The 23,708-nt window shown below is 40.4% G+C and overlaps 1 protein-coding gene across 2 annotated transcripts in view; it reads left to right on the forward strand.

Moving 5' to 3' along the window:
* TRIM24 (tripartite motif containing 24) overlaps window positions 1-23,197 on the forward strand; it is a 109,292-nt gene extending 86,095 nt beyond the window's left edge. For both annotated transcript variants that reach the window (XM_070423984.1, XM_070423985.1), the window contains exons 11-19: window positions 1,688-1,861; window positions 5,782-5,917; window positions 6,252-6,324; window positions 7,347-7,515; window positions 9,192-9,520; window positions 14,233-14,365; window positions 15,388-15,462; window positions 18,019-18,168; window positions 19,580-23,197. In XM_070423984.1, coding sequence (XP_070280085.1) covers window positions 1,688-1,861; window positions 5,782-5,917; window positions 6,252-6,324; window positions 7,347-7,515; window positions 9,192-9,520; window positions 14,233-14,365; window positions 15,388-15,462; window positions 18,019-18,168; window positions 19,580-19,789 — 1,449 coding nt within the window. In that variant the 3' untranslated portion in view covers window positions 19,790-23,197. The remainder of the gene's footprint in view (window positions 1-1,687; window positions 1,862-5,781; window positions 5,918-6,251; window positions 6,325-7,346; window positions 7,516-9,191; window positions 9,521-14,232; window positions 14,366-15,387; window positions 15,463-18,018; window positions 18,169-19,579) is intronic.
* Window positions 23,198-23,708: the final 511 nt, after the last annotated feature.

The following is a 23,708-nucleotide window of genomic DNA, read 5'->3' on the forward strand; positions in this document are numbered from 1 at the left end:
CCTCAGCCCAGCCTGCACCCTCTCGCAATCTGGGACTCCTTGAGGGATGTCCGACTGCCGGTTTAGGCCCCACCCCACTGTGGGATGGGGCCTAAACCGGCAGTCGGACATCCCTCTCGCAATCCAGGACTACTGGCTCCTAACCGCTCGCCTGCCTGATTGCCCCTAACCACTCTGCCTGCCTGCCTGATCACCCCTAACCACTCTGCCTGCCTGCCTGATTGCCTCTAACTGCTCGCCTGCCTGATCACCCCTAACCATCTATGCCTCAGCCCCTGCTTAGTCAGGAAGGACGTCTGGAATGATGTCCGGAAGGTCATTTGGTTGTCTGACCTAATTAGCATATTATACTTTTATTATTATAGATCTTTGTAACATAACAATTTGGAAGAGTTGTATAGAGGAAAAATTGTTTTATATGCTTTCTCAGTTATTATGCATATACCTCTTGATCCAGTCAGTCAAGTCTTTTTTTTTTTTTTATAGATTTCAATGTAGATTAAAGACAGCAGCATGGTTCATCTCTGTACACTTAAGCATTCCTAGTGTTAGCTTAGTTAATATATTTATCTTGGCCACTAACATAAATGATGCTTGATTACCTGTTCAGATATAAGAAATGAGTTAAAAAAATCTGAAATCTTGGGTCTTGGTCTAGTGTTTGATGATTGAGGTTTCACTCTAATATTAAGGCTACTAGCAGTGTTTATTGGGAGAATTCCTAAAGTCACCATCTTTAGGTCTTAACTCTTAGGCTGATCCATTCCCCAAAGGATCTTTTTGTCTTCTGCCTAAAATGCAGGGTCTGGCTACTTGTTGAAGCCAGCTGGGAGAAGAAGATAGGGAGTAAGCCATCAGCAGACTGGGTGAGAAGCTCAGCATTCAGTGTGTGTATGGTTTCTGAATCTTCATTTCCATGCAGTACTTCTGCCTGCATCTGAATATGGTGCTCTTCACTCTAAAGCACTGATCTACCTGTTTTGGAAATAAACTTCTAGCCTTTTTCTGTGTAGGTGAAGGAAGTCCTTATTACCTTGGGGTAACTACAGGTAGAGTAGGAAAGAAACACAAGATTTAACACTTCTTAAGCACTCAGATTATTCTGTTTTTAGCCCCAGCTTCACCTCTCATACTTCCCAAGCTTTTAGGGGTTCTGCAGTGTATGTTGATTTGCTTCTCTATTTTCCCCACTGCCACCTTAGATTTCAGCTTTATCAAATTAAGTAATTTTCTATTTGTCCATCTGTTTTCCGTTTCTGTCTTCTCCTGTTTTCTTTGTCTTTATGGCTCAGTGCCTTTTTAAAATTCCTTTTAACCATTATTTTAGTTTCATACATATCAGGTAGGGACAGCAGAAAATGTATGTTTTTTGCCCTCCATCTTTACCTTGAGGTTGCTGCGCATGTGTTTATATTTCTTTTCCAGTACGTACAAGCTTTCCAAGATTGGTACTGTGGTTTTCTGGTATATACTAACTGCTGTCTTCTGGTAAAAATCAGTGCTTTTTATTTTTCAACAGGATTCATGAAAGTTATGTATACCTGTGCCCTCTCTGTCTTCCAATTACAATTGAATTCAAATTGCAGAATCTGTCTTCTGTTTTGTTTTGTGTCTGGATTAGGATTAGGTGGACATTTTATGTTATAGGTCTGCTGATGGACAACTTTTCTTTTTCTTTCTACTGTAGTGGCAGATTAGCAGTGGGCAGGCCCCCCCATCAACTGCCAACAGCACATCTTCTACTCCTTCCAGTCCCACCATTACTAGTGCAGCAGGATATGATGGAAAGGCTTTTGGTTCACCTATGATTGATTTGAGCTCACCAGTGGGAGGTTCCTATAATCTTCCTTCTCTGCCAGATGTAAGTATACACAGAATTTTTAAGAATCTATTTCGAAAATTTTACGTGGACTTGGATTTGGTAAAAGGCATGAGTTTGTTGCATTATAGGTTGTATGTGTTTGTTTTAGAAGTTACTTACATCCTTTAGAGATATAACAACAAGAAAAATAAAAAGATTATAGACACTTGGCCATACTACATAATATCTTTCAAGGTGCTGGAGCTTAAGGTGTTTGTAATGAAGGATTTATAAAATGGTGATGGATTATGGAAATGAATGATTGTGGTGATGGATATGAAATCTAAGCTGGGAAAGCAGGGAAGAAAGGACATGGGAAAGAGTACTGAAGAGGTGAATTGCTGGAATGTGATATGAAAATATCAGATTAGAGAGGGAGGCTAGAATTAAAGACATTAGCAGAGATGGAGGCAAGTTTACTATTAGAAATGAAAACATTTTCTGTTACATCATACCAGTGCAAAACTACCTCTTATTTCTACTTAAGTTAAATATATTAACTCTCTCCCTAGCTGGTTTGGCTCAGTGGATAGAGCATCAGCCTGTGGACTGAAGGGTCCTGGGTTCGATTCCAGATAAAGGCACATGCCCGGGTTGCGGCTCGATCCCCAGTGGGGGGCATGCAGGAGGCATCCAATCAGTGATTCTCTCTTATCATTGATGTGTCTATCTCGGTCCAGCTCCCTTCTTCTCTGAAATCAATAAAAGTTTATTTTAAAAACTATATATATAATCTACACTAATAAAAGATAAAGATGCAAATTAACCATCACTCCACTACACCCACCAGCCAATCAGGAACGAGTATGCAAATTAACACAACTAAGATGGTGGCAACCACGGAGCTGGATTGAGCAGGAGGCTTGGGTTGCCCCCGGTGATGGAGGAAGCCAAGTTTCCCGCCTGCCCTGGCCTGCCCTGGGCTCCGCTCAAGACTACAAAGTTTCAATTATAGAAGATAAATAAATCCCAGATACCTGCTTCCAGCCCGCCCTGGCCTCCACTCAAGGAGGCGCTGAAAAAAAAAAAAGAGAGAGAGAGGCTAGGAGCTTGGGTCACCCGGGGGCATGGCCAGCCTGAAAACGGCCCTCACCCCCTCACCCAGGCTGGCCACACCCCCATGGGGTGAGGGTCCCTGCTGGGGGCTTGGCCAGCCTGCAAACAGCATCAGCCCCTTACCCAGGCTGGCCAGGCAACCCAGTGGGGACCTCCACCCTGATCCGGGACACCCTTCAGGGCAAACCAGCTGGCCCCCACCTGTGCACCAGGCCTCTATCCTATATAAAAAAGGGTAATATGCAAATTGACCCTAACAGAATGACTGGGAATGACTGGTCACTATGACACACACTGACCACCAGGGAGCAGATGCTCAATGCAGGAGCTGTCCCCTGGTGGTCAGTGCACTCCCACAGGGGGAGCTCTGCTAAGTCACAAGCCAGGCTAATGGCTGCCAGCACAGCGGTAGTGGTAGGAGCCTCTCCCGCCTCCTCAGCAGCGCTAAGGATGTCTGACTGCAGCTTAGGCCTGCTCCCCACTGGCAAGTGGACATCCCCCGAGGGCTCCCGGGCTGCCAGAGGGATGTCTGACTGCCAGCTTGGGCCCGATCCCCCAGGGAGCGGGCATAAGCCAGCAGGTGGACATCCCCCGAGGGGTCCCATACTGTGAGAGGGCACAGGCCGGGCTGAGGGACCCCCCCAAGTGCACAAATGCACTGGGCCTTTAGTGTGTGTTTAGCTTTGTTATACTCTCTAGCTTTGTTAGTATGACTTTTTAAAAATCTTTCAAAAGGCAGAACATATTTTGTAGACTGCTCTCCATACATAAGTTGATATTTGTTTTGTATTTTGTTATCCTACAAGATTAGGTAATCATGCACACAAATATTAAAAACTTTTAATATCTTGTAAGATTGTGAAAGAATTTTAAAATTTTTATTATTTAGTTTAAGTTACTGAGATCAACTAACATTTCCCAATAGTGACATCATTAACCTTAACAAAGTTATTTCATTTTTTTAAATAATTGTATATACTTTAAATGGTAGAGTACATGTATTTTTCAAACATAGGTAATATATAGGAAAACTTTTTGTCCCATTCTGATAATTTGATTTTAGCTTTTAGGATTACTCCACAGTTGTAAATAACTTTTCTTAAATTAAGATCTTTCAAACCCAATCATTTCAATGCTCTTTGCACTCTCTAAAAAGTACTGACTAAGGTATTGCCAAAAAAAATATTAAACATAAATGACCTTGGTACTTCCCTGCTCCCCCAACTGAAAGATGACCTACAAATATTAACATTATCCTTCTGCTCTTTTCTCTGCAGTCCTCAGATAGAGGTGACTGTATTCACTAGCCTTTCTCAACTGAGATTCCTCATCTGAACCACAGAACAAGAAACTGCTTTGAGAGTCTGTTTTCTCAGTCCTCCTCAGGATGGTTCATAACTAGTACCATTCTAAATGCAGAGGCAAGAAGTAAATTTGTTTTATACAGTCTGTGCCTTAGGACTACAGGACTTAGTTCTTTCGTAGAATCCTGGTTGAGAAAGGTTGCAACTGTATTAGAAAATTGAACTGGATTTAAATCACAAAGACATCCTTGGAAATAAATGGTATATAGAAGCCTGAAAAATATTTGCATTTAAAGTCTTATTTGATAGAAATTTATCAGTATTTTAGCCTGGTAATCAATTATGAAACGTGTTATTTGTATACCTATTTTATTAAAGCAAGAATCTATCAGGGATCATTTTTTTCCTACCAAACGGTAATAGTGTGCTTAGGTGACGTTAGTGTTCTGGAAATGTTGCTTCAGCTTTCTGGTGCATACCAAAGCCTCGGTTCTCAAAGTATGGGCCAGGGACACAGGTGTCTCTACAACCCTTTCAGAGGTTCCATAAGGTTTCCTTGTGTAAGGCCTGATTTTTCTTCATATTCTTCAATCAAAATCACTCATCAAAAGAGATTTAATACATAAGCAGATATAAGAATCCCGTTAGCTGTTATTAAACAAGATGCTAAAGAAATATGCAAAAATGTGAAATTTTGCTACTTTTCTCACCAGGCTTTTTTTTTAATTGGCTACATTTTGTTATTGTTAAATTAAGTATTAAAAATGTTTTTGCTTTAATTTTTAAGGGTGTGAATGACATACAGTACTTCTTCCTCTTGGCTCATGATTTCTGAAACAGTGTATATTTTTCCTACCAAATGGTAATAGTATGCTTAGCTGACGTTAGTGTTCTGCAAATGTTGTTCAGTGTATTTACTAACATGTAACGTTTAAGCAGAGTGAAAGCCCTGGCCTGTTGCTCTATGGTTAGAGCATCGGCCCTTGGACCAAAAGGTCTCGGGTTCGATTTCTGGTCAAGGGCACGGACTTCAGTTGTAGGTTTCATCCCCGGCCCTGGTGCAAGCTGGAGGCAACCAATCAATGGGCTTCTCTCACATCGATGTTTTTCTCTGTCTCTCCCCTTCCCTTCCACTCTCTCTAAAAATCAATGGGAAAATATCCTCGGTGAGGATTAACAAAAAAGAAGAGTGCCAAGTTTTTGTTGTTGTTTTTTAATGTTTTTATTGATTTTTTTTTTTTTTTTTTTTTTTTTAGAGAGAGAGAGGGAGAAACAAAAGTGATGAGAGAGAATCATTGATCATCTGCCTCCTGCACACCCTTACTGGGATCGCGGCCCCCAACTTGGGCATGTGCCCTGACCAGGAATCGAACCAGCAATAAGAGTGCAAGTTTTTTTAAAGATTGTTAAGGGGAAGATATGCATCAGAACTTCTCAAATACAATTTTTCATGTTTTAGTATTTGGTGATAATTAAACTATTAAAGTTTTCTTATTCATTTAAAGTGGTTTTTAACTTGCAAACCATGGATACCATGAAATAATTTTCTTTTTTTATAAGATTGACTGTTCAAGTACTATTATGCTGGACAATATTGTGAGGAAGGATACTAGTATAGATCATGGCCAGCCAAGACCACCCTCAAACAGGACTGTCCAGTCACCAAATTCATCAGTGCCATCTCCAGGTCTTGCAGGTAAAGTGGGCTCCTTTTGATTTTGTTTTTCCAGTTTTTTCTCAATTTGTAATTTTAAAAAACCCCACAATCCTCCCCCTTTTTGTTGGATGATTTAAAAGGGTTTGGCACAATTTAAAATTAGTATAGTATACAGTACTTTCAAAGTAGAAATCAAAGGTTAAGCCTCTGTACCTTTTCAATTTCAACTCGTGTGCAAGGAGTTTAGCAACTACTTACTGTTTTATATACTTTATGTGTTCCAGTTTCAGTGTAGTACTAAGTGAGCACATTCAATTGGGATTAAGTACATAATTATTCATTTTATGAATGTGTATGATTTCCTTCTCTTCAGGACCTGTTACTATGACTAGTGTACACCCGCCAATACGTTCACCTAGTGCTTCGAGCGTTGGGAGTCGAGGAAGGTAAGCTAACTTAACCTTATTCTCCAGATAGAAAATCTCTAATTATATTTATTTTGCCCCAGTGCTCAACACACTTTGGGTAGTCAATACATTTTGAACAACTTTTTTTATTTTTTACTTTTAAATTAAAATAATTTAATAATTATTATATATTACATTAATTTAATAAACATAATGGATTAAATACATTATAATTTTAACTTTAAAGATACAAATATCTTTGTATGTATGTTGAAAATAAAATGTTATGATTTTATCATAATAGCAAGGAAAAAATAAAAACGTGGAATATAACACACTGTACTATATGAGAATACACACAAATACAAACTTAGGCAAAAGAAAAAATAATTTTATACTAACTTCAGTGTTTTCTGAATTTTCTAATGACCAAATGATTTTGCTTTAAAAATAAGTTTACATTTGTTGAAATTCTATTTTAACTTACTGCTTTGCTCATCACATGGAAAGAGCATTCTCTGAAAAGAGAAAGTTTAGATTCAATTCCATGAAAACATAGTGGCTATCTGTAAAAGCTTTTTTCCCCACTACATTTTTTAAATAGCAGAACATCAATAAATTATGTCCCTCATTATCTTCACACTTCATATTAATAAATCATTAATATGAGCCTAGAGTTCTCTTTTTCACTGATTAGAGAAAGAAATGGAAAAGCCTAAAAAAAGATGTTAGCTTTAAGAACTAAATCTGGCTGCCCAATTTTAGAGCTTCAGAATATTGAAGGCAGTTGTCTTTTAATTGTGGTATTATTTAAATTTATTTAAGTATCTTTTCAGATGTAACATAACTATTTAGATAAGTTAATATGTAGAACTTTTTTTATTCGTAAGTGAAACTTTCGTACATAGCAGGTGCATTTAAGTTATGTATCATTTATTGCTGATATAGTAGCTACCATTGCTGTGAAGATAGGTCATTATTCTCAAAGCGGTTATACTTTATTTGGAGATACTTAAGGTAGCATTCTTAGATGGTTATTTCTTTCTTTCTTACACTTATAGCTCTGGCTCTTCTAGCAAACCAGCAGGAGCTGACTCTACACACAAAGTCCCAGTGGTCATGTTGGAGCCAATCCGAATAAAACAAGAAAATGGTGGACCACCGGAAAATTATGATTTTCCTGTTGTGATAGTGAAACAAGAATCAGATGAAGAAACTAGGCCTCAAAATGTAATTATATCTCCCAACTGGAAGTGACTCAGTCATTGAGTGTCGACCTATGAACCAGGAGGTCACAGTTTGATTCCTGGTCAGGGCACATGCCCAGTTTGCAGACTTGATCCTCAGTGTGGGGCGTGCAAGAGGCAGCTGATTGATGATTGTCTCTCATCATTAATGTTTCTACCCCTCCCTCTCCCTTCCTCTGTGAAGTCAATAAAAACTATATATATTTTGCCCTAACTGGTTTGGCTCAGTGGATAGAGCGTCAGCCTGCGGACTGAAGGGTCCCAGGTTCAATTCCGGTCAAGGGCATGTACCTTGGTTGCGGGCACATTGCCAGTAGGGGGTATGCAGGAGGCAGCTGATTGATGTTTCTCTCATCGATGTTTCTAACTCTCTATCCGTCTCCCTTCCTCTCTGTAAAATATCAATAAAATATATTTTAAAAATATATACATATATATTCTATATTATATGTGTATATATTTTTTAATTATATCAATGACTTCAAATAATATAATGAAACTTAGTGTAACTGAAAGGCACGGACATCTGAACTGAAAGGGCCTAATAAGTACCAGAACATTAGTGAAAAAAATGATCAATCATAGGTAAAAATTAAACTTTTTGTTTGTTTTTGTTAATCTTCACCTGAGGATATTTTTCAATTGATTTTTTTGAGAGAGTGTAAGGGAGGAGGAGAGACAGCAAAAAACATCAGTGTGAGAGAGACACATCGATTGGTTGCCTCCCACACACACCTCGACCAGAGTCAGGGGTTGAGCCTACAACCAAGGTATGTGCTCTTGACTTGAATCCAACATGGGACCCTTCAGTCCATGGGCCAACACTCTATCCACTGAGCCAAACTAGCTAGGGCTAAATAAACATTTTTAGACATGCATGAAGATTGAAAAAAATTTAATTTCCATGTACTCATTCTCAGGAAGCTATTTTACAGTGTGATTCATCAAATATGGAGTAGACCAAGAAAAAGAAAAACAAGAGCCCAGAAATGGGATATAACACAGACCAGGGGCAAAGAAAAGGGCAGTCCCCAGTACAGCAGCTCCTTCACTATACTCTGTACAGGAGGACAGAGGACTCCATAGGAATGTATGTAAGGGTAGGAAAATTTTTTGACAGCATTGAGGAGCATTTTATAACACTGTTGGAGATTGTGAAAATGACTTAGTGATTTGACATTTTCATCATCCTAGGCTCCAACATAAAATTTTTATTTATCTTAAAGTTACTAATAGCTCTATGAATGATTTTTTAAAAATCTATACTAGGTATGTTTTGTGTCTAGGTATAATTTAAATGAACAGGTCCACTAAAAATGTACTTATGTTTCCTATGGTTGACTTCTACACTACCCATCCATTCTCCCATTTCTGAACTCATCAGCAAATTCATATAATTTTTCTTCATTGTCCACACTCCCTAAGTACTAATATTCTATTTTGATGATGTTTTCCAGTAGAGGCCCATGTCTTCTTTACTACTAGAGATTCTAATACATTTAGCAGTAAAGATAATTCTTTTTTCTCATGCATGTTCATAGACTCCTTTGAAGTTACCAGGTGCCCATGAGAGAGCAGTCTTTGGTCTAAAATTACAATAGTGCTAATTAAGAATGCCAGTTTTAAGAATACATATACTCTTACCTCCTTCCATTGCAGACCAACTATCCAAGAAGCATACTGACCTCCCTGCTCTTAAATAGTAGTCAGACCTCTGCTTCTGAGGAGTCTGTGCTCAGGTCAGATGCCCCTGATAGCACAGGAGACCAACCTGGACTTCACCAGGAAAATTCCTCAAATGGAAAGTCTTCGTGGCTGGATGCCTCCCAAAAGTCACCTCTTCATGTTGGAGAGACAAGGAAAGAAGATGACCCCAATGAGGACTGGTGTGCAGTTTGTCAGAATGGAGGGGAACTCCTGTGCTGTGAGAAGTGTCCCAAAGTATTTCATCTTTCTTGTCATGTGCCCACATTGGCAAATTTTCCAAGGTAAGATAGTACTTGCTTTCCTTTTCCACATTCTTTCACTATCCTATATAATAAAAGCCCAGTGACCAAAACAGCGGAACAACCAGAATGACCTCAGCCCCTCGCCCCGGCTGGCCCTGTCCCCCAGCAGGGACCCCCACCCCGATCGGGGGCCCCCATCAGGGCAGGCTGGCAGGCCCCCACCCGTGCACCATAATAAAAGGGTAATATGCAAATTGACCCTAATGGCAGAATGACCGGGAACGACTGCTCGCTATGACGTGCACTGACCACCAGGGGACAGACGCTCAATGCAGGAGCTGCCCCTGGTGGTCAGTGTGCTCCCACTGGGGGAGCTCCGCTCAGCCACAAGCTGGGCTGACAGCTGCGAGCGCAGTGGTGGTGGCAGGAGGCTTTCCCGTCTTCTCAGCAGCATTAAGGATGTGCGATTGCGGCTTAGGCCCGCTCAGAGGAGGCATGCATGGTATAGACATGCAAATAAAAGCTCAGAGGAGTCACTCTTTTGGGGTCCTGTGGCACATCCAGGCAGAGAGAAACTGATCACCAAAAGCCAAGCACCAGACTCTGTGCCTTCCTTATCCTGCGGCCTCAGCTCCAGACAGGCATCCCTGTGGCAGGATATACGGAGAGCCCCATTTCGAATCTTCGCAGAGACGGAATGCTCAGGAGGCCAAGATAATAGAAACCTAAAGACCCAAATGCTGGGGCCCATGCCACCCGGGCCCGCTCAGCACAAGGCCAGTAAGTGCTTGGACCAAGTTCTGGTCCAATTTCTAACCCAGTCGCAACCTGCCATTCTGAGGCCGCAGCATGCGCTGGAGTGTGTAATCACAGGGGCAGGGCGCTCTGGAGGTGGAGGGCTCACCCGAACCCCTGGGCCCCAGGGGCTCTCCACCTGCACGCCCTTCCCCAGGCGCTCAGCCCCAGCTGTGCCAGCAAAACCCCTTTGCTGGGGTGGGATTGCAGGGGGCAGGCAGGGGAGGAGTGACTGGCCCACGGCCTCTGTTTTGGCTGTTTGCACACATGTAATTAGCTCTAATTATCTTGGGCTTTCAGTTCGCCTACTCCGGTCCTGGAAGCTGCACCCGGGGTGAACTCGCTCATAGAGCCACTGCTCTGCCAAATGAGCCCTCTCATTGGGCCAGGGAGCTCTCTATTCCCTGTCTGTAGCACCCAGTGTCATGTGTCTGTGTTTGCCCAACTGTCTACAGAGCCACCGCGTGCTGGATTGGGGATATCTTTGTGTGTCCTTGGTCGTGTGTCTACACTGGCCGCTGGGAAGGTTCGAGAGTACCAGGCACTGAGGAGAGGAGGGGTGGCGGGGGGAGAGAGAGGATGAACTAGTTCTCAGCTGTGAAGGAAGGAAGGTACTAGCGCCCAGCTCTCCTATTTGTGCAAGTCCTACATAAACGTGAGCCCAGGGCAGCGGCCAAGGCCAAAAATCCCTGGGATTTCGGATGTAACTGCCAAACCAAGGTGTCCTAAACCTGTGCTCTTATCTCCTTGCCTCCCAAGCCATTTCAAACCTCAGCCACCAGCGCTCCTCTCCTGCAGGTGGCATAGCCAGGGCTCAGAGAGGTTAGGGAACTCGCCTTAGACGGCACAGCAGGCCAGGGCCGCCACTCTCCAGAGCCGAGCACAGGATTTGGGATTCGGGCTTTGCTCAAAAACATAAGGTGTGCAGGGACCTGGGAGGGAATGCCTCCAGGTCCTCCTCTCTCAGTCTGGTCTCGGATCCCTAGCCCTCGGCAACCCTGGTCCTGCGTACTCAGTCCTTGCTCGCCACATCCTTCCAGCCCTTTCCTGAGGCCCGTTCAGCCATGTCTACACTAAATGGAACCAGAGCACAGAGGAGAGCAAGCTCAGCCCCAGGGGCCTTAGTTGGAGGTGGAGGGATCAGCCTTCCTGAAGCAGGATTTCTCAGCACACTCGTTCTGCTCTTAGGGCTGAGTCCCTCCTTTAGCCTTCCTGGGTTCTCTGTGTCTGTCTGTCTCGCCCTGTGCATCTCTCTTCGCTGTTCCTTGCTCTCTGATCCTGTTTACTCATTCCCCATGTCTTGCTGGGCCTCTTGTCTCTGTCTCTCATCGGATCTCTGCCTGTGAAGAACACCCCTGCCACCCCCGCAAAGGAACACACACCAGCAGAATCCGCCTTTTCAATAAAAAACAAGTGGGAAACAGAGTGAATTAAAAACCATTAACTTAAAAACAATCCCTGTGTCTGCAAATGCATTCCAAATGGCAGCACTTTGGTGGGGGTGGCAGGGGTGAGGCATGTTGGCCACATGTTCTGGAGCCTCAGGCACAAAGTGTAGGGTGCTCAGCGCCTCACTATGGACCCCTCCCACTAGCCATCTGGGATGGCAGGGTCTGGGGAAAGACTTAGTTTGTACTCAGCCTCGCGGACCTCCACCTGATTCCATAGACCCTTTCCCTTGTTCTGGCATCTGCTGGTCCCTCTTACTCCCCCAGTACCTCCAAACTTTCCTATGCTGACCCCAACTCTCCCTCTGCATCATCCCTCCTCCCCCACACACACACAGATTTCACCCTCTTCCTTCCCCACCCCCAGTCTTCTACCCCATACTTCTTCCTGCCCTGCCCCACCTCCATTCTGCCCCAGACCACCCAGTAGTACTGGCTCCAGGAGAAATGGTTAGAACAAAGCTTTCCTTGGCCAGAAGAGACTCTCCAGAGAGCTGCATGCAGAAAGGCACTCCCAGTCCTGTACCTGCAACTGCTCTGTCCTGCCAAATGCCAATCAGAAATTGTGTCTCTAGAGACAGAGGGTAGCAGAAGTAGGCCACTGTCCTTTGAAGCCCCTCATCAGGAGGAAACTCTACACCGCCCCCCCCCCCCCCAAAAAAAAAGTTCACCCTGCTGCCTCCATTATCACTTTTAGCAACCCTCCTTTGCCCCTTTCCCTGGAAGTGGAAGGATTGGAGCACATCTGTCTATATAATAATAAAAGCATAATAGGTTAAATTAGACTGGACATCCTCCTGGAGGAAGCTGGGGCTGTGAGGGAAGCCTGAGTCCCGGGTGCCAGAGGGAGGCTGGTGCCAGCAGCCAAGGGAAGGAAGGCCAACTCTTGCACAAATTTCATGCATAAGGACTCTAATATATATATATATCTGTATATGTATGTAATATGCAAATTGAACAGCAGAATGATCGCTTGACCAGTCGCTATGAGGTGCACTGTCCACCTCTCGGTCCCTCCCCCTGGCCAGCAGGTTCTGATCTTCCAATGTTGAATGGGGAACCGGGGGTGGGTGGCAGCGGGAGGCAGGGCCAGCTGCCGGCAGCTAGGGAAGATGGCCCTCATCACGGGCCAGGCCTAGGGACTGTACCTGTGCACGAATTTTGTGCACCGGGCCTCTAGTCCTGTATAATGAGAGGAATAGGTTAATTAGCCGTTATGCCCTGAGGCGTAATGACCAAGCACATCACGACCAGATCACAGATCAGCAGGAGGGTGGGCCAGTAAGGTACTAGCAGGCTATGGAGAGCTACAGGAGGGGGCAGGACAGCAAGCTATAAGAGGGTGGGGGGAGGGGGCAGGGGAGCTACAGGAGGTCAGCAGCGACCTACTGGCTACAAGTGGGTGGCAGAGAGCTACAAGACGGGGCAGGGCAGCAAGCAAGCAGGAGGCAGAGAGCTACAGGAGAGGGCAGGGCAACAAGCTATGAGGGGGTGCGGGGGGAGCTACAGGAGGGCAGCAGTGACCTACTGGTGCACGGATTCATGCGCAGGGCTACTGGTCAATAATAATGGGCCAGTACTCTATCCACTGAGCCAAACTAGTTAGGGCTAAATAAACATTTTTAGACTTGCGTGCAAGATTGAAAAAAATTTAATTTCCATATACTCATCTCAGAAAGCTATTTTACAATATGATTCATCAAATATGGAGTAATCCAAAAAAGAGGAAAACAAGAACCCAGAAATGGGATATAACACAGACCAGGGGCAAAGAAAAGAGTGACAGTTATTATAACCTAAAACCATTGTAAAACCTTAAAAATAAAAGTCCACTTGAAACAAATGCATACTTCAAAACCTACAACATAGGGTTTCCTTCCCATACCCTGCCTCTAATTCCTTGTGCTTCTCTCAAAAACCTAGTGTTATGAAAAGAAAAAAACTTTAAATTATTACATGGGGTTGCCATAAAGAACAATGGTCCTTATGCACAACTGCCACAATGGCATCTTATTTGGCAGGCACTGACATTTATAAATATCTCAAAGTCTCACAGACCCTTGGAGATGATGATGAAGAAGAGCATTGAGTTAATCTCTCAGTTCCTCAAAGGCTATACTATTTAAAATTTAATTTCAAACAAAGTTGCAAGAATAGTACCAAGAAGGTTTTTTGTCTTGAATTATTTGTGGTAAAAATATGAGTTACGCATCACATCAGCCATAGACTAATGTGTCTGTTTATTTAAGTGTTTATTTTGTATATGTATTTCTTACCTCCTTAGCTAGACTAATATTTATACCACTTAGGCTCTTGCATTGTATTATTACAATTGCTCAGCTCTCAGGATGGAGCTGAGTGCTTAGTAGATATACAGTAATTCTTCAGTGATTGAAATTCATGCCAAATAAGTAATTCTGTATCATAGATGGCATGGAGGAGGTAGAAAAGAGATATGGTGAAGAGCAAAACAATGCATTATAATTCAAATACTTTATCCCCCAACAGTGGAGAGTGGATTTGCACTTTCTGCCGAGACTTATCCAAACCAGAAGTTGAATATGATTGTGATGCTCCCAGTCACAACTCAGAAAAAAAGAAAACTGAAAGTCTTGGTAAATTAACACCAATAGATAGAAGGGTAAGTTTTTGAGCATTTCCAACCTAGACTGTTACACAGTTTTGTTTTGTTTTGTTTTTGGTTAAATGCATTATTGTAATGCAGGTGTGCTTTTCACATTAACTTCTTTTTTCTTTAGTATTTATTTCCACAAAAGTATAGGGATTTTAAGTAATATACTTAGAGGCAGACTAACTTTTCTAGTTGAAAAAAATCATAGTACTACATATACATTTTCTAGAAACTGTACTTGAACAAGGTAGAAGATGTGTCCTTTATGTGGCCTGCACTCTTAAAGTTGGTCTACCTTTAGTAAATTTTTTTTGTTTTATTTCTACTATAGATAGGTTTTCTTCCTCAGAATTGGTTGAGAAATAGAATTTGTTTTTCTATTTCCATTCTTTCACCCAGTGGTACTAGGTTTATACCTTAAAGCCAGCTAAAATATTTAACTGTAATTAACATTTAACCCTACAAAATCAACACTTCTGTATTATTAAAGAAGCTCCTTTGCTCAGTTATTAAGTAGAACAAAGAGTATGAAAGTTGTCATGCAAGAGGGGCGCCAAACACGCACTATAGTGCTTCAGCGTTTGTATAAGCCCACATAAGCAGAGAAGTAGCAGAGTGCATGATAGCACCATCTGCCTTAGGGCTTTAGGATTGTACACACCAGGAAAGGGCTCCACCTTTAGATCTCTTCTTTTATTGTCTACTAATAATTTAATACAAATTGGAGAAATAAGTGGAAATTTATTTTTAAGAACTTCAAATGGGTTTCTAGTGATAATGTGTTTGTTCCTATAATTAATTACAAAGGACTGCTCTCATATATCACATAAACCCCAAGCTGTCAAACAGTACAGTTCAATAAATGGGAAGGAGATAAAAGTCTAAGTATCAGAATAAAAAGTATAAGAACAAGTAAAAGTATAAGAATACTTTTCTTATATTCATCTGGTTTTAATTTTTATTCTGGTACTTTGATATATATGACATTGTTACAAAAAATAAGCTGTGACCTCATTTTATTTTTTGCTTAGAAGTGTGAACGCCTACTTTTATTTCTATATTGTCATGAAATGAGCCTGGCTTTTCAAGATCCAGTTCCTCTAACTGTAAGTATTAATGTCATTTTGCCATTTTTACACCATAGAGTGATTTTTTCTGCAACTTGATTTATGATCATCTAGTTTCTGTACCATTTTTCAGTAGTTAGTTTCTTATATCTAATCGAGTCTTAAAGCTTATTGATACATACTGAAACCTTTGATCTTAAATGCATTTTAATGTTAATATAATTGGCCCAAAACATCTATTCATTTCTCATACATTTTTACACCTCATCTCATGCATTTTACCTACTTTTCTCTGTAATGATTTCCATCAGTTGCCTCTCAGGAGATTTAGGTATATCTCCTTAACTGTTGGGGGAAAAAACTTTCCATTTGAGATAAATATCCCCAAAATTCTCTGTTCATATTTTGATGTATATGTCCATACTTCAAAGATTAAGTAGACTTTAACAATAGAAGAAAGTATGTGTGCGCATTGCATGTGTGTTAACAAATTGACTTCAGAAAGGTTCATATTGAAAGTTCGATGAGACTTTAATGCAGTGGTTCTCAACCTTGGCTCCACATTAGAATCACCTGGGAATCTTTTGAAAATCCTGATTTCTGGTCCTCATTCCAGTTTTTTACAAAAACTGTGAAGTTGGTAGGATTATCCCTATTTGATATATAAGGTTCAGTGAAGTAAGTAACTTAACCCAGGAGCATGCTACTGAGTAGCAGAGCTGGGGTTCAAACCCCATTTGTTATAACACATGCAGCAAAAACATTTCAAGTCATTGCATTTTTGTGTTATTTTTTAATTATAGTGGATTTAGAAATACTGTTTTTTTTAATTTTATTTTTTGTTGTTAATCCTCACCCAAGGATATTTTTCCTTTGATTTTTAGAAAGAGTGGAAGGGAGGGAGGGAAAGAGGGAGGGAGGGAGGGAGGGAGGGAGGGAGGGAGAGAGAGAGAGAGAGAGAGAGAGAGAGAGAGAGAGAGAGAGAAACAGAAACATCAATATAAGAGAGACACATTGATTGGTTGCCTCCCCCACACACCCTGACCAGGGCCAGGGATCGAGCCTACAAGTGAGGTATGGGCCCTTGACTGGAATTGAATCCGGGACCCTTTAGTCCGCAGGCTGATGCTCTAGGGCAAGCGTGTCACACTCACGGCCCGTGGGCTGCATGCAGCCTACAGTGAATATTTTTGCTGCCCAGCCAATATAACAGTATGTAAGAAATGTTTTAATAAAAATTTCATAACTTAATTTTTACAATATCCTGTTATACATAACTATTAATAACGAACTACAATGTTAACTAATGACTGGTTACTATAATTGTGTTGCATTCATTTCTCTTACGTGGCTTACATGCAGGCGTACCATTTCTCTCCACTAATACTAGCAGCAAATATTTTAGCAGCCAATGGCCAGCCACATAATTAGTCTTGGACTGACTTGTTTGGTGTGTGCAACAGGAAATATTTTGCTTTCGGAGAACAAGAAAAATAGGTTTATTTGCATTATGCTTATTAATTTGTGCAGTTATTCAATGTCTGATAAGTTAATGTTCAAGAAAAAATATTAATTTTTATTAAAATGTTCTATTTTATGTTAACGATCACTCATTTATTTCAGCCCTTTGTATTCAGCATTTCTCTATCGAAATAAACCTATGTTTCTATGAAAATTGAAGCTTTTGTGTTTTTTGTGGCCCATATAAATTTAAACCTTGTTTATTTGGCCCGCGTTAGCCTTTGAGTTTGACATGCTTGCTCTAGGGCTAGTAATTGCTTTTTGTTTAATAATGAAGAAGGAGAATAGAGAAGGAGGTTTAGGAGGGAAAGGTGATTTTTTAAATCTATATATATAAAAGCCTAAGTGACCTTTACGACGGTCGACCAAATGACTGGTTAACTAGTCGCTATGATGCACACTGACTACCAGGGGGCAGACGAACAATGCAGAAGCTGCCCCCTGGTGGTCAGTGTGGTCCCTCCCCCCGGCCAGCCAGCCGGCCCCAATGGGCCCCAATCAGGACTTGGCAAGACAGTCCTGATCAGCCCCCATTGCCGGCCAGGTCAAGGAACCCCACTTGTGCACTAATTTGTGCACTGGGCCTCTAGTTAAAAAATAATTGGTGAAGCCCTAGCTGGTTTTCTCAGTGATAAGAGCATGGGCCCATGCACCAAAGCGTCCCAGATTCAATTCCAGTCAAAGGCACATATCTCACTTGCAGGCTCAAACCCTGGCCCTGGTCAGGGCATGGGATGAAACCAATAGATGTGTCCCTCTCACATAGATGTTTTTCTCTCTGTCTCTCCCTTTCCTTTCCACTCTTTTGGGGGGGAGGGGGGAATCAGTGGAAAAAATACCCTGGGGAGAGGATTAATAAAACAAAACCAAACAATAAATAATTTTTGAAATTTTTTGAAAAAGGTGATACAAAACGTTTTCCATTGTGTGGAAGGCTGTAGGCACATGTTGCATAGATTTTCTTAGCAATGACAAAATAGTACAATCTGAATTTTATGCTACTACTTGTAGAGTTTATTTAGGATGAGGTAGAATTTAGTTGTTTACATTATAGTATCTCTTTTATTTTGAAAGGTGCCTGATTATTACAAAATAATTAAAAATCCAATGGACTTGTCAACTATCAAGAAAAGACTACAAGAAGAGTATTACATGTATACAAAGCCTGAGGATTTTGTAGCTGACTTTAGATTAATCTTTCAAAACTGTGCTGAATTCAATGAGGTGAGGTGGAAGGGAGGGGAGACTAATATTAATATTGAAAGCAGTGTTAAACCAAACATCTTATTAGCAAACAAGGATATTAAGATAATCTGTTTATGTTAGCATAAATTTCCAAATGTTCGAGTCAGAGAATGATTTTCTCCATATTTATATTCCAACTAGAGGCCTGGTGCACAAAATTCATGCACGGTCGGGGCCCGCAGCCCGGCGTGCACCCTCTCCAATCCGGGACCCCCTTGGGGGATGCCCGACTGCTCTCGCAATCCAGAACTGCTGGCTCCTAACTGCTCGCCTACCTGCCTGCCTGATCACCCCTAACTCTTCTGCCTGCCTGCCTGATCGACCCTAACTGCTCCCCTACTGGCAGACCGCCCCTAACTGCCTCTGCCTCACCCCACACCCGGGACCCAGGATTCCCTCCTCTGGCTGGTCGCAGGCACCTAGGACCCAGGCTTCCCTCCCTCTCACTGGCTGCAGGCACCCAGGACCCAGCCCGGCGAATATGAGGCGTGTGGATTGTCCCTCTCCCAGGCTGTGGGCGCAGCCGCTGGCGCCTAGGACCTCGGGGTGGGTGGCTTGTCCCTCTCCTGGGCCGCAGCCTGGCTGGTCCCCATTCATCTCTCACGAGCTCATTTGTGCCTGGCTGGTCCCCATTGCTCTCTCACAAGCTCATTTGTGCCTGGCAGGTCCCCATTCCTCTCTCCCCAGTGTTGAGTATCTGAGCCTTTACAGTGACGGCGTGAGGGCGTGATGACCATTTGCGTATTAGCTCTTTATTATATAGGATGTTTATTATATGTTGAGTGGAAATGCAAATTATAGCTGACAACTGAAAACATTTTAAAAATATTTTCATCTAACCTAGAAGCATTTTTTGTCATTCTTATCTTTATTTCTTAGAATATAGCAATTCCATACTTTAGTGGGGGTTTTTTTTATGTTGATCTTGAAATATTAAAGATGTGGTCTAAATAGCTCTAATTTTAATATTTTCTCATCTGTCAGTTTATCCAAATATCTGTTAGACTTAGAGTCTTGTTCTATGTATTGGTTACTCATTCCAAAGTTCCACATTTTATGTTCTGAAAATACCTGCTATATAATACTGTGATTATGGCATCTTTATTTTTGTTTGGGAATCCGGTCTTGCAACTGCTATGCCCTTATAGAATAAGCCAGATATGTCAAAGACTTTTGTTTACCTTTTATGTGACCTTCTCTACACTTTGTTTAGCCCCAGACTATTATTTACTTTATATCAATGACATTGTATAAATATTTTTCCAAAATAATCCACTGGTATTCCTAATCTAAAGTTAAAAGGGAACAGAAATGTGAGAAATTTACTACTTTTGGCTGTCTAAATGTTTGTGTTTGTTTTATAATTTATATTTTTATTTTGACCCAACAGCCTGATTCAGAAGTAGCCAGTGCTGGTATAAAGCTTGAAAGCTATTTTGAAGAACTTCTAAAGAACCTTTATCCAGAAAAACGGTTTCCTAAACTTGAATTCAGGAATGAATCAGAAGATAATAAATTTAGTGATGACTCAGATGATGACTTTGTACAGCCCCGGAAGAAACGCCTCAAAAGTGTAGAGGATCGCCAGTTGCTTAAATAAGCAGCACCATTGGCATGTGCTGGTTTTTCGCTTTCAAAAATTATTTTGTAAATAATTTAACATCATTACAAAGAAGAGTTTGTGACAACGCTGACCTATAATTTTTTGATGTTTACTAGATTTTGATTTTCTTAACCCATTTTTTTAACCTTCTGATTAATAAAGTAAGTAAAAAAGGGAGGGAAGGAGAGAGAAAGAAGAAAGAAGCACCAACAACAAAATAAGACATTGTTCCTACTTTCTGGATTTCAAAACTGTAATCTGGAATGATAACTGCTATAGAAAGGAAATAGAATTTGTATGCATTCTAAGTTGAAATTTTAATGTGGTCTGGATGTGTGCATTAATCCATTTTTAGAAAATACCACTACTGATTAATTGTGGCCCAACCATGAGTTAGGTGTACTGTCCTTAAGAATAGCTGGGCCACAGTGAATTAACATGGATGGTAATAAGAGTTCTATCTTAGGATGCCTACTGGTGCAACAAAAATTAGATTAGACACTATGAAGAAGGCACCTAATAGTCATGTAAGATGGCAATTGTATTAAAGAAAAAATGGGAAAACAAGTGTTTTTTTATTTATTTATTTTTTCTTGTCTGTAGAGATGTTTGGTATAGCAGATTTTCAAGGCCATTTTCGTACATTTCTTAATTGAACTTCTTCCACTGAGGAAGTAAGTAAACACATTTGGTTTTACTGTATGTCTATATGTGGTTTTGTTGCTTGTTTTAACTGTGCAGGTGATCCTTATATAAAGACTCATTGTTTGCAGTATGGTTTTTAGTGGAACACCTGAAATATGAAATACAATTGTGTGCAGTATTTGATGTGAGGATTTTTAAAAAAATACCCTGAAAGGGACTCGTTTTTGTCATTTTCATCTCTCTTTATAATTTGAAATGAAAATGTATTGCGGAATTTGGGAACAGGAAATTGGAGAGAATTATAGTGAAGTTTTAATTATTTTCTGATGCATCCATTTCCTATTTTTAAGAGCCAGACCCCCAAATTGATTCTTTGATCTCACTTAATTCTGAATTTCATTTGTATCCTTCCAATAGAGATACAAAAGATACCTTCTGAGGGCAAGCATATTCCTTAATGGGCCAGACCTAGCTAGTTTAACTGATATTCATTTATTCTTTATTGGTCAGTGTCAAGGAAGGAAACTAGAGTAAGATAGTGCCCCTTGCTAATTTAACATTTGACAAAATATTTACACATGAATTACTTTTAGTTTGCCAAAGTAAACCTTTATTTATAAAACACTAATTGCCAGAGGACATTATTCTCTTTAGGCTGATGGAATAAAAATATGGCTGGCTTGAAAGAATGTTACTTTTTGGAAGGTATCATCTTCCATGAATTAAACCTAGAGGACTTGATTTTATCATTGTAGCATTGCTTCTTAAAATGGACAATTTGAAAATATTCTGTGGCTAATTGATTGGGTTTTCAGACATTGATAAAGATAAAATATGAGAAAATAACTTACTAGCAATAGTGTCTCACTTTCTATGTAGATTTAAGCCTTGTCCATAGCGTAAATTATGAATTAATGGTTTAAAAGTCTTAATCATCTTTTCAAATTTGTGTTCAAGTTAATTATGGTGGTGGTGATAATATTGTTTTGAATATGCATTTGACATTTATTCTCCAAAGACTGAACAAATTTTTATAATCGCACATGTACCATTTAATTGTCTTATTTTGCACCAGCATTTATTGCACACCAGCTGTTGAGCTTTTAGTAGTAAGTTTAATGTTGGTATCTTTGAATACTGTTCTTCTGATAGCTTGTTATTCCATATTTGTCTCCAGAGTTGAAACAGGACAATAGAGATAAATTTTTGAGAAGGATCACAAAGGGAAGTAGCACTAAACAGAAAATATATATAAAATAAATATTTTCTAAAGGCATCCGAGCCAGAATTTCTAACATACTCAAAACTTATATTCAGTGCGATATTAATCTTTTAAAACAGTATTTAAAGTGTTTTTCTCTCCAAATACTCTTAAGTGACTGTCTTAATGATTAAACTCCTGTGACCTTATTAACAGGATCTATATACTCAGGTGGATCCCAGCTAATTAGTCCTTAAATTCTAATAGACAGCTGTAAGATATCCTAACTATATACTCCCCCTGCTCATTTATTGAGCATCCTCCCAAAAGTTTAGTGCAATTCAAGCAACCTTGGCCTAACAGGAAAACACTGCAGTGTTTATCTCTGATCCAAAAACTCCAGAGATATCCTTCTGGATTTGGAAACAAGAGCCCAGTATCATAGCTGAAAGACCTTCAGTACATGATTACACCAGTAATGGGGGCTTATGAACAAGTAAAGCATATGGGAGCTAGGATTTACTCAATTCCAACTCATCAAAAGCTTTTCCAGATGCCAATCATTTGATCTTTCCAGCAATAAGGGAACCCAAGTGCACAGTCAGTGACTTACATGGCCATGGCAAAATGTATAAATGGACTGAGATATACCATATTAAATTCAAAATGTATTTGCCATCAGCATCTGTCAATGCAATCATTTTGTCCTTTGAATTAACAGGACCTGCCTACCTTTTTTGAATGGAGGGGTAGGAAATTGGAAAATGCTAAGAGGAAATGTCCTCTTGCCTGGGTAGTTTTAACTTTCTTTTCTAAACTAAAGAAGAGGCTCCACATTTTACTACAGTATAATAGTGTAGTTGTAACATAACTTAAGAATGCTTTCAGAAAGTTTCACTCCAAAGTCCAAAAGGTGAGTAGTAGCAGACCTTTACTCTATTTATGAAATTGCATTTTAAAGTCCTATGATGCCACAGTGCTTAAACTTTTGAATTTGGGTTTCATGGAGAGACTAGACAATGAAAGAAGGAACTCTTCCTTTTGCTGAGCCCTGATCTACAAATAATGTGAATCCCAAAAATAAGTTGCTTCATGTGATGAACAAAAAGTTTTCAGGTTTAAACTAAAGATATACTCATTTTCTGTTTATCTGTACTTGTTATGAATGAGAGAAATCAAGTGATCTGATTAGCCATTAAAATTATGGACATGACCATGAGTTCAACTAATTTCTTACTGAAATAGAGCACCTCCTTTTAAATAATCATGTACATATTTTTTTAAGTATTTTATAACCTCATGTAAATTAATAGTTGAAGTCTTTTTACAAACATATCACCCGTCATTTTGGGTGTGAATTTACTAAGTCATAATTCACATGCTGGTGGCTCATGTTTCTGAGTGAGAATAATGCTAGCCAATCAGATCACAATTTCTATCTCCATGGAGGTTTTGCTTATTGTGAAGGACATCTGAGAAATAGTCCTTGTTTGTTTGTTTGTTTAAATTTAGAGAGCCAACTGGTGCTTTGATTTTAATAAAAATTAGCATTGATTGATTTTTACTATGAATATTTTACTACAACAAGGAATTTATAATGAAAAACTCACTCTGTGTCATTCAGTAGAATTTAAACTAGTTTGAGTCTGCCTTCTGTACTATCTTTTTGTGTTCCTCTATAAAACTGGTACATAGGGACAAGCTACTGGTCCATAGTAATAAGAAACTTTTACATTCTAACACAGGTATTTCACCACATGAAGGGAGGGAGTAAAAATACCTTCAGATGCTGATTTCCACTTTTCCTCCCCAAAAAGGAACTTGGCTCAGTGATTGAGCATCGACCTATGAACCAGGAGGTCACGAGTTTGATTCCCGGTCAGGGCACATGCCCAAGTTGTGAGCTCGATCCACAGTGTGGGGCTTACAGGAGGCAGCCAGTCAATCGATTCTCATTGATGTTTCTATCTCTCCCTCTCCTTTCCTTTCTGAAATAAATAAAAATATATTAAAGGTGGGGGGGGGATGTTATACAAAGTATGAATGATGTTTTTTACAAGTCACTTTGAA

The sequence above is a fragment of the Myotis yumanensis genome, unplaced genomic scaffold (genome assembly GCF_028538775.1).
Source record: "Myotis yumanensis isolate MYYU_CA2020_CCGP unplaced genomic scaffold, mMyoYum1.0.hap1 SCAF_9, whole genome shotgun sequence".
In the NCBI taxonomy this organism is placed as follows: domain Eukaryota; kingdom Metazoa; phylum Chordata; class Mammalia; order Chiroptera; family Vespertilionidae; genus Myotis; species Myotis yumanensis.